Source organism: Lampetra planeri, chromosome 20 (genome assembly GCF_965212315.1).
Source record: "Lampetra planeri chromosome 20, kcLamPlan1.2.h2, whole genome shotgun sequence".
Lineage (NCBI taxonomy): Eukaryota > Metazoa > Chordata > Hyperoartia > Petromyzontiformes > Petromyzontidae > Lampetra > Lampetra planeri.
Genome location: NC_136126.1, coordinates 2,464,494 through 2,476,125, shown reverse-complemented (window position 1 = coordinate 2,476,125; position 11,632 = coordinate 2,464,494). Strand labels below are relative to the sequence as shown.

Genomic DNA, 11,632 nt, shown 5'->3' with positions numbered 1-11,632 from the left:
CGCGCCGCTCCGCGCGTGATGTCCGACGTTTCGCTTCCACGTTCCGGGGAGCCTCTTGACGGGCTGAAGGTTTCACTTTCTGATGACACGCCGGAGAGTGGCCACAACGCAGAGCGTGGCCGCGAAAGTCCACGCAGCAGCACAGCAATCAGCGTCTTCATCTGTCTGTGAACACTGTTCAGGTGCCACGGTGGTGAGATGTTAACTACCTCGCCTGGTATACAGAAGGTCGTGGGTTCGATCCCAACCCTGACGCCTGCTGCTGTATATTTGGAGTTTGGATGCTCTCCCCGTGGTCGCGTGGATTTTTCTCCGGGTCCTCCGGTTTTTCCCTCCACTTTAATAAAAATGCGTTAAGAGTATTTGGCTGCTATAGATTTTCACGTGATAAGCCACTTAATTGACCTGTCATTTATGGCCTGGTCGCTTCTGAAAAAGAGCTATATAGCTCAGTGGGCCTTACCTGGTGAAATAAAAAAGAGTTTAGTTTAGCTTATTTGGTGGGTAGGTATTGTTGGCTAATTAAAACTCATAAAATAGATCAATAGACCGCTGCCCGTATTTACACGTAAATATATACTTAAATCGTATCGCCCTATTGGGTCTTGTAGACCTATGTCTCCCAGCAATAATTGTTCGAATGCGCAAACTCTGGACCGGTTTCGATCTTTTGACTCTCACCAGCAGAGTCATGCTTTTTAAACAAATACTGCCGGTTTGCCAGAGGTTACTGACAACAGCACTCCAACCTCCACAATGGGGCTAAGTGCTAAAAAACTAAATTAGCATGGTTGGCTACGTACGGTGCGAAAGAAGTTCAACACGCATACATACAAAATAGTAAACTCATTATGCTCTGTTGTGAAGGATCGAGGTTAAATAAATACAATTTTCCCCGAATGGAATAGAGGCCTACTGTATGCGTGGGTTGTCTACACACATTCCTGTTAATTCCCATACTGAAATAAACAACCGTGTAAAACGTCCCAAATTCAAATCGCGATTATCACGCCCAAGTAGTGAGTACTGGCTTTAAAATTAATCTTAACCCCGTGCAGCCTTCCGACAAAGGTCAACATGTGACCAACGCACAAAGACAAAGATCCCCTGAATAGACCTTGCAGGCCTTTGGGGCAAGTGCACTTAGCAAACACCTGTTGAGGCCGGTACGGTGCACGAGGGGATGGTATGGCCAACACCACCCCTGGCACAGAACCGGTTCAGATATTCGCCACTGCTCTTGCCCGTCAGTCATTGCGCTAATCGCTGCACCACCACTCCATACACACGCACACGCCACGAGCAGCACAGCGTCACGGCCTCGTGTGAAAAAAGAAAACCACACCACCACTCGGCTGATTAAAGGCACGTCGATTTATTTTATTCATTTACTATCAATAATTACATTATACACACTGTTTTGGGTCTGAGATGCTTTTCTTTTTTTAAAAGCTGTAAAAAGATCTACAGTGGCCAGCGCAAGTTGAGAATAAAATAAGGTTGTTCTAGTTACTTTGTTACCTTTAACCAAGAGACCTGCTGTGCAATTTCTTGTTTTAAGACACGCACCGTAGCTTATTTGGGATAGGCGAACGCCACGTAGAGGCTGAACAGCGTCCGTCCGTGGCAGCCGAAAACAAAAAAACGCACCCTCCTCCACGCAAGAAAAGTCGTAACGGCGGCGTCGGAAATCGCGGCGATTCTCAGCGAACAGTTTGAAGGTTGGGGGAGGGGGGGAAACGTTCCGCGCCGAACGTGCCTCTTCTCTGCTAAAAAAGACGAAATGCTTGCTTGAAGAAACACTGCGGTGGCGCGGTGCGGAGCGAGAGGTTTGATTTCAGCGTGGAACGAAGAACCCGCTTGGGAGACATTCGCGTGGAACGACCAGAAGAAGAAGAAGAACACATTGTAAAAATTACTGCCGCGTAATATACAATTCGTACTTGTATTTTTCTAAGGCATCCTGTGACGTAAAGTTTAAATCGTAATCACATATACGCTTAAGTATAATTTCGTATTTTTTTTCAGATATTTACATTATTCTTTTTTTTAAGCCCACTTGTTTTGAAAACATTTGGTTTCATCAAAGGGTTGGTTTGGGTTTTTAATTGCTTGCATTATCGCCGTTCGTAACTCTTGGCTGAGCATTTCATCTGTACACTTTGCCCAATAAACTAATAAATAAAGCACGAATTACCCTTCGTAACGATTTATAGATGACGCGCAACAATGACTTCGAAAAAGAACTTGTACTGGTTATAAAATAAGACATTTAAAACGTAGAACCTTCATAAAAAAAAAAAGACCACAACGGTAACACGCCGGACGTCCGTGTGGCATTTAGCGTCCTTGCAGCATAAACATTTCACTTAAAAAAAAAAACATTTCACATTTAACACCACCCAACGGCTTGCAGACTGAAAACAAAAACCAGTTAAAGCTATTTTCCGCTGACCCAAACTACGTTTGGTACTTTTCATCGAGCATGGAATTGTGTGCTCGCATCTCCACAAACAGCTATTTTATTTTCGTTTCATGCGCTCCATCACAGAAATTTGTTCTTGTACACCCAGAGCTGTCAACGCGTGCCGGAATGCTATTCCGGAGGCGTCGAATCCGAGCCGCCCGCCACCGATGACTGCGGCGCGCTCGCAATGGCCACGCGGGGTAACAAATAGCGAGGGCCGCCCTCGCACGCGATGATAGCTCAGCGGGGACCACGCCGTGCATGCCGCCAGTAATTGGGTTAGCACCACCCCCCTCCCCCAGCCAGCCACGTTGACAGGCGGTAAAGCTTCACGCGATGCTTCGCCTTCCGCCACGTCCGACACTCTCAAAGGGCGCAGCGGCGGCCAGATGTTGACTACGTCGCCTGGTATGCAGGAGGTCGTGGGTTCGATCCCAAACCTGATGCCTGCTGCTGCATATTTGGCGTTCGCATGTTTTCTCTCTCTCTCTCTCCCCCGTGGTCGCGTGGATTTTTCTCCGGTCCTCTGGTTTTTCTCTCCACATTTAGAAGAGTATTTGGTCGTTATAAATTGACACTTGATAAGCCACTTGGTTGAGCTGTGGCCAGGTCGCTTCTAAAAAGAGCTGAATAGCTCAGTGGGCCTTAACTGGCAAAATAAAATAAAACATTCTTAGTTTTGAGTTTAAGGAGCTAAAACCATGACACGAACTCCGGTGGTCATCCTCGCAGTGGCGGCTATTGTCTGACCATCGAACAAAGACGCTTCTGCGGCCGTCTGGAACGCTCTACCTTCCGATGTTAGGAAGCCACTGGAGCTATATGCACTTTCAAATTTAGATTGAAAACTCACTTCTTTAGAACTGCTTTTTGTGATTAAAATGTTGTCCTTCCCCCGCACCTCCGATTAGCACGGTTAGCTATGTACTGTGCGAAAGAAGTTCAACATACATACTCGGGGTTGGTACGCGTTTACGCTTGACGTTAAAACGAAAAGGACTCGGAGCTCAACATAAAAAAAACAGAGGAACAACAATGCATGGCATTGAAAGCAACAATAAAAACGACATTCTCGACAAACGTTTCGGCCTGTGTGTGTGAGACGGACAAGAGGGAAACACGCCACTCATGACGGCCGCGTCGGTTTCGAGCGGTTGTGCTTCCGTGCAGCTCCCCCGATTCGCCTTCGAGTTGCGCCGCACGTCCGACGTTTCGCTCCACGCGCCAAGAGCTTTTCTTCACAAGCTGAAATTTCTCGCGGGACATTTAGGCTTCCTGAAGACGCTCCCGGCTACGTGAAAGCGAAACGTCGTGCAGAACAACGCGCGGCACAACCCTAAAACATTCATCGGGCGGCCACACCACCCATCCCGCACGACTGCGGCGCTCTTGTGTGCAGCGTCGTCTCACGCCAACATCTACTCGCTCCACACACTGCGCTAACGGCCGCATCGACTTGCGAGTGATGTAGAGAGGCCGCAATTAGGCTGCCGAATTAAACTGGCTATCTCGCGAATAGCGCAATCGGCCACATACGGTGCGAAAGAGGTTCACCGTTACGTTACGTTAGTACGTAACGTTCGACTGGCTGGAGACTACGCCAAAGACGTTGGGGCATCTCTCTCCTTCAGCGAAGGAAACACTCTCCCCTGGCCTGGCCTAATACGCGGCGTATCTGAGAAGATGCAGCGGGTCTGGTAAGAGCAATTTTAATCAGTGCTTTGGCGTAAATTGCGCAGTCGTAAGTGGGTTTTTTGTTTTACAGAAAACGCACGATCCCATCGATGCGGCGGACACTGAAAGTGAAATTATTTTTGTCAATCAAGCGCTATTCACCAATACAAGTGACTCTTCGCGTTGTAAATAAATTAAGGATCGACTTCACGTTAACTTGGACAGTGAATGATTTGTTTTCGGTGGCTTCGAAACATTAACGACAGACAACCAAAGTAAAGAGACCGCGACGGAAAAAAACGCCACGGCACGATTACGCGTCGACACTCGAGCTGTCGCGCGTGTCGCAACCGATTGTTCCACACACGTAACTTAGGGATGCGCCCTAGAATGCCACTTCTTGCTTCAAAAAATAAAAAAAAACACTCGAGATGCATTTGGTGAGATGCCTTCCATTTCTAACCCACACTAAATCTGGTAAAAAAAAATTTGTTCGTCGATACACATCCCCGAATTGTGATTTTCGCAGCCAAACTGGAAAGACCACGGGGAGTCACTGCCACGGGTCAAAGGTTGGCACGTTGGACTTGAGGTTCAAAGGTGCCGGGTTTTGATTCCTGGCCAAAAGGCAGCTGAATTCTGGGGCAAGCTTTCATTTCAGACGATTGTTATCTTTGGCCATTGAGAGGCAAAAGGGGACGATGCAACTTGGTTAGGCGGCTTGCACGCCGATTTGCCTGCAGATGGGGGGGGGGGGGGGCGGCGATACAAAGTATGAGTATCCATACATCCGTTTCCCACTCCAGCAGGACGAGCTGCCTCCTTACGGACGACGTCTGCCGTGTCGAGGAGGACGAGGACCCTGCGCCGTGCCGATCAGCTGTTACTCCCAAGTCGCCTCCTCCTCGCCGCTCCGTGCACGTTGCCACGTGCATTTGTCGCATCGCGGGACCATTAAGACGGCCCGACGTCTTGTTGGAGGCATTCATCCAGCAGTGGATTGATCATGGCTACTGCTAAATGATGATGATGATGATTGGTGATTGAATGAGTTTTGTGACTGTAAAAAGCATTGCCCCAGGTGAACAACTTGACTTCGAAAACTCAACAACCGCTTTGGACGTCGCAAATTCTCGAGTTACCCCCGCGCCGTATGAGCAAACGCAACGGTTTAGTGGGGACACTGCAGCGGCAGCAGCAGCAGCAACAGCAGCAAAAGCAGCAACAGCAGCAACAGCAGCAACAACAGCAACAGCAGCAACAGCAGCAACAGCAACAACAGCAGCAACAGCAGCAACAGCAGCAACAGCAGCCCGCGATTCGTCGCTCCGAGTCGGCAGCGTCGCCGCGTTGATCGTCTCATCGCCTCGCTACATTCGCCCGCTCCGAGACTTGGCCGCTCACCCCCCCCCCCCCCCCGGCGCGTCCCCCCAGCGCCAACGCGAGCGGCGTCACCGTTTCTCTCTCCGGAGCAAAGTCGACAGGGAGCCCCACACGTTACCGTACCTATTCCGCGTGGGCCGTCCGTCGCTGCGCGCGCGCCTGTACTTGAGAGCGCGTTGCAATAAGACGCACGGAGGAGATCAAACGACAGTCAGAGCACCCAATCCGTGTGTGGGGGGGAGGGGGTTTGTTTTCTTTTTGCAACGACATAAATAAGTCGGTCGGTCGGTTGATCGGCAGCATCGCGTGCGGTGGGGTAAATTTGCGGTCGCTCGCACCTCTTCCAAAGACGTCTGGCCGGCGTGGAAGAGTAGGCCAAATATCCTCGAGAGGGGCTCTCTCTGGAGCTCCGTCTAGTGGAGGCCCCTTCCAGCAGCAGTCGGTGTGAGCAAGCGCTTTCAGGGGCTGTGCCTTTAACCTATCCACAGATAGACGAGTTTTGACTAACAACAAAAACAATCGGCTTGTGTTGAGGATAAGCTTGCAGTCGTTGCTCACCCCACACTTGGCATCCTTAATGGAAAAAAAAATACTTAACTAAATGCCATGTGCTTTTATATACTTGAGTAACACTAGTCGGCAATAGTTATCCGCTACGGCTATCATCATCATCGTCGTCGAGGCATTGGTTGACGCCTGTGGACCTTTGGTGGTTGTATTGGCAGTGTATTTCTCTCTTTTGTTCAAACAAACAAATTTGTGAAACCATCAGCCGGTGCCTCTCGGCAGCAACAGCAGCAGCAGCAGCTGTGCAGTCCTTCTCAACGTCACGGGTCAACGTATCCACGTATACATATTTGTTAAAATCCAGCTATCCATTCGAATACGTTTCAGCGAGACTAAGGAAAGAAAGTAAAGCTTCACGAGTGAAAGTTCTTCACGGCCGAGGCCAACGCGGTCTCACCGACGGATGCAAAACTTCGAGCGACAACCGAAAAACTGAAAGGGCGAACGAAGGCTTTAAAGGGAAAAAAAAAACAAAAATGTGAATGACATCCACCTCCGCGGGCAGACTGTGTGACGTGGCACTGCTGCTCCCAGGATACCCAATTCAAGTCACATTCCATCCCCCTTGCCAGAGGACTCTGCAGCACCGCCACCTTCTCCCAGGGGGCCTTCCCCCCTCGGCAGGGCGACGTCCTCGCAGACCAAACGACGCTCGCGAAGCGCGACTCTGCCGTGTTGCCCGCCGAGAGGCATACTCCGGACATCTCCCACGCAGCCGCCTTCATCGTCGTCGTCATCGTCAGACGACGACGACACCACCACCACCGTCTCAGCACCGCCATCCGGATGAATCTCGACGCTGGCGGCTCTCCATCTTTCCCCGGCCACGAGCTGGCGGGTCCCCCCGACCGGCGTGCGGGGGCGGCAGGGAGAGCAAACGACGGCGCGAGTGGGGGGGCGCGAGTGGGGGGGCGGCGGCGGCACAAAGGGGGGCCACTGCCGCGCAGGGGGCGGCGGGGGTGCGGGGTGGGGGGGGGCGTCGTTCACGCCTGCTTGGCGTGCAGCATCTCGATGAGCAGGTTGTTGCACGGGACCTCGCCGTTCACGTGCTTGCAGTAGAGGTAGTCCTCGGCCTGGATGCTCATGGAGCGGATCTCGGGCAGGCGCAGGAGCAGCTGCGCGAACTTGTCCCCGTGCTGCTGGTGCTGGTGCTGGTGGTGGTGCAACGGGGGCTGAGCGGCGCGGCACAGCGTGTACTCGAGCAGAGCGGCGTTCACCTGCTCCTGCACGTTCTCCACCAGCGCCTGGTTCTCGAGGAACTTGACGTCTGCTCCGCCAAGGTGCCGGCGGGTGGGCGGGCGGGCGGGCGGGCGGGCGAGGGACGACACGGTCAATAGGTAAACGAATCAACAATTGTTTTGTAAGCAACAAAAAAAAGAATAACAACCGCAAGGGAGGTGGAAGGTTATCTGCTTGGCGAAGGTCACGTGACCTCGCCAAATGTAGGCGACGCATCAACCAGCATATCAGCTAACGGATTAAATGCTTCTCAACACCTAAATTGCCACATTAAGGTAAAAAATACAACTGCGGTGCTTACATTTTAAATCACAGGCGATGTCTATCTTCTTGGTTCTTTCGGTAAAGTCACGTAGAAGGGAAGATGTCTACTGCAGCGTCGGTGCGACTATGTGGGAACCCGGTCAGGTGAAGTCCCCCGCCTCCGTCCCACCATTCCCTTCCACTCTCCCCCCCCCCACCCAACGCTTAAGTTCTTCAGTCGGCCGAGGCTACCGTAACGAAAGCTCCTTCAAGAATCTCAAACGGAGGGCGGCCTCTTGCGACGAAGAGATAAGCTCGAGGACCTTTGGACCTGTTGCTGCTGCTGCTGACAAAGAGACGGCCAAGGCATCGTGACGTGCACGCCCGGGCACCCTGCATCGGCCCTGCCAAGTCAGTGGGGTGATGCCGAATGGGGGCATTGGCGGGCGATCGAATCGTTTTTGTCCTAACGAAGGCGAACAACAACAACAATAAGAATCGTGATGATAATTTGCATCCGTAGATGCCAATGCGCGCGCGACACCAATCGTTGGGTTCTAAAAAAAATAAAAACCTCGGGTGACGCGACGCGACGCACTTAACCTCACGTTAAACCCCGTCACTCGTGTTTGTTCTGCGCGGCGAAAATCTCCTAAAGAGATCGCCCCGCTCATTAATTGCACATTTCTAACGGCGAGGCCGTACTGCAAGAGGGATTTAAAAAGAGCGGTAAAATATATATATATAAATATATATAGTACAGTAACGCTGCTTTGCTCCACAGGGCAAAGAATTTCCGATAGCGTTAAACCCCAAACGGAGGGTCAAAGTCCCACAAATCACCTACCCGGTTGGTTAAATTACCGTCAAATAAGAACTTAAACGAAAACAGGCTCTGGTCATATAAATATATTGCCGTGCACGTGATAATTTAATTACCAGTTTAACGAATGAATATCCTGTGCAAACATAGTCATGCCATCGTATCTTTTCTCCACAGCACTGCAAACACAATTCAGACCGATGGCAAATAGACGTTTTATTACGCAGAGCACACCTCCCAATCTTCAGCCCAACAATACAGACCTCCTACTAGGTGAGACTTGCAAAAGACTCTGCAAAAACAGCCCCTTGCCTCCCCCGCACCCCCTTCCTGAAATAAAATGCCACAATTCTAATTGCCCTCCGCGGCACGCCGATGTTTTGAGAATGCCAGCTATGAGCTTGACGATGACGACGACAGTTTTACATTTTCGATAAACAATCTGTAACTCGGTCTCGATATTAAAATACGACGAAAAGAAAACCCGCACACAGGCAGGGCGCTTGTGGGAGAGCTCCCCACTGGATGTGCGCAGCTCTCGCTCGCTGCCAGCGTCTCAGTCCGATCCCCCCTCGTTGTTTAAGAATCGGTCTAGACTTGTTTACCGACCAGAGTGTTTGTTGTGGAACTCGGTTGAGAGCATCTCCAGCATTCCCATAACATCAGCGGCCCGGCAATCCAAACACGCTTGGTGCCCACCGCCATCGAGCTAGCATGACACATGTAAGGAATACATTTTATTGTTGAGGTTGTTTTTTCTTCTTCTTGCGCCCCCGTGTTTCAATTCTGATAACGGAAAGCGTTTTTTCCTTATTTATTTTGTTGGTGCCTTTATTTACGTGGGGGCGAAATGTGCTGCGCACGTTTTGCTTCATTTGCGGAAAATCAACAACCTCATATCTTGAACACTCTTAGCTGATTCCGCGCCGTTTGTTTAAATATGAAGCGTTCCACATTTTCCCAAAACTTTCAGCTGGCAAGGAACCCTATTTAACTAATTATTTAGCGAGTTTTTTTTTCCACCTAGTTTATTTCAAATATTTTTTGTTACACTAAAATCTCACGGGTTTTTTTGCTATTGTTAAAAAAAACCCCGCTCTCATTACATCACTCCGTAAAGCATCCACGCATTTTTGAAATTCCACTTCGGAGAAAAGAATTGCATCTCTGGGACGCACGTGACGGCAACGGCGACATGAAAGCGGTCGACCACGAGGCCGAAGCTCCAAGGAGCCTTAATCACAATTCCAGAAGTTTCCGACAAATCCCACCACAGCTCCGGAGAGATGAGGGGAGAAAAAGAAACTGGAAAAAAAACTTTAAAATATATATATCAGAAAGAAAGAAAGAATAACTGGAGAGATTTCTTGGCCAACAGGATTACAACACAAAACCTCTCGCCTAATGGCAAAATCATGTGGCGCAGTCGTTTCGAGCATAATTTACTTCTACAAAAAAAGTAAGTAAACTACACGCAGATATATATTTAAATGGACTGGCTCGACTGGGAGTGCGTTGGCTCTGTAGCTCGGGGCAGGTGCATGGATATTGGCCTCACGCAGAAGCTCACAGACGTACGCGTGGACGTACGTGGGACTTCTTTCGCACCCGTACGTAGCTAACCGTGCCCATAGGAGAGTCGGGACCGTTCACGGCTGCGCGCGTGAGCATTTGCGCTATTCAAGTTTTATCGCAACACGAGTGTTCATCGTCATTGCCACTATCAGCCATGCTCAATCCACTGCTGGATGAACGTCTCCCTGGATCCGCCACCTGAGCACCTGCACGCGCAATTATTCCGTTGCTCCATCTCTCTCTGTGGACGTCCTGCTGCCACTCCGTCGACAACATTTTGCAGAAAAGCCGATGCTTGGGCGATTTCCTTTTATTGGATGTCACAAATGATAACATGTTGCCCATTCTCTTCCTCTCCTTCCCCTCGCCCCTCCACTCCTTGCGGTCTCTCTCCTAGCCGATCATGACCCCTAAGTACCCCTCTATTGCGGCCACTCATTCCTCAGCCCATGCACGCCTCTGCCATCTAAATAATTCGATCATCATACCGTTTTTGTACGTGTGAAGCGCCTGGAATAAATGCGCTCTATAAATATATAATACAATTTTATATTAATCACATCAATGTTGCGTGCTTGGTTTGACAACCGCCGTGCACAGCAGGGTTTATAGGTTGCGGCGCGATAACGGTGGGCAGCAGGTTTTGAGCGCGGGAAAAAATAAAATCCATCGTTGTGCTGTACTTCTACGCCGCTGCGTTCATTCCCAGCGCCGTCACCGACCAGCGTGGTCAACTGCGGTCACGCGACCCGCACAGCCCAGCCCCTCAAACGACGGTCAGGGCCTCCCGCACGGCACGCGAGGCCCTCATCCAGCAGTGGATTGACACAAAGGGCCGCGCGTGTACATTGGTAGCCGTAGGCGCGGCGTTTGAGACGATGCCAACGGGGAATGCGACCGGGGAGGCCGATACGTCCGCCCGTTTTGTCAGAGAGATGCGCCGACGACCGCTTAGAGCTAAAGTCGGAGAGCCGGAAAATCCCACTGATGCCGAAGACGAAAAGACGGCCCCGCGTGTCTGGAATAAATCACAGCCCCTGGGTGGCGAGTGCCTGAAACACGTGCTGTTAAAACAGCCCAGCGAAAATGTTTCAGTATATATTTTTTAAATATGTTTTTTATACTGCTTCGTTCAAATGTGGTGCGGACTTCTGGCACTGGTTAAAAGGCACAATGCCAAAAGAGCTTAGCGTGGAATGATAAAGCGCATTTTTATTTAAATGTTTTTTTTTTTACATGACATTGCCTGCAGGAATTGAACGCATCCGAGATTGCGTGCACCTGGGAGATGGAGCGATGAAATCAGTTTGTGTGCAGGTGCTTCCGTGAATTATTACATCGAGGTGAATGAAGGTGGCTTGGGACACCTTCATCCAGCAGTCGATTGACCACGAGTGGTGATGGTGATTGATGATGATGATTGCTCAGCTGGTTTGAAACGTAGCTGCTGTCTTTCAACGTGGATTGAAAATAGATACCCATTTGCTATATCGTGAAACATTTCCATGAAAATATACAAAATATTACATCTTGAATGTGTATAGAATTACTCGTTACAAATATTGGGCTTTGGCTGCTTTCTCATAGCTTTAGCACATCTGTCAACCCCGTATCAGCGCCTACCTTACCACAGACCAATTTAGACCTTATTGGTCAGCCCG

General features: G+C 50.1%; 1 protein-coding gene across 1 annotated transcript in view; it reads right to left on the bottom strand.

The window, feature by feature from the left end:
* Positions 1 to 6,387: 6,387 nt before the first annotated feature.
* The window catches only part of LOC144724274 (steroidogenic factor 1-like), a gene marked incomplete at its 5' end in the record, with an annotated part of 67,513 nt that continues 62,268 nt past the window's right edge, over positions 6,388 to 11,632 (bottom strand). Inside the window, one exon of the mRNA XM_078603258.1 lies at positions 6,388 to 7,358. Coding sequence (XP_078459384.1) covers positions 7,075 to 7,358 — 284 coding nt within the window. The remainder of the gene's footprint in view (positions 7,359 to 11,632) is intronic.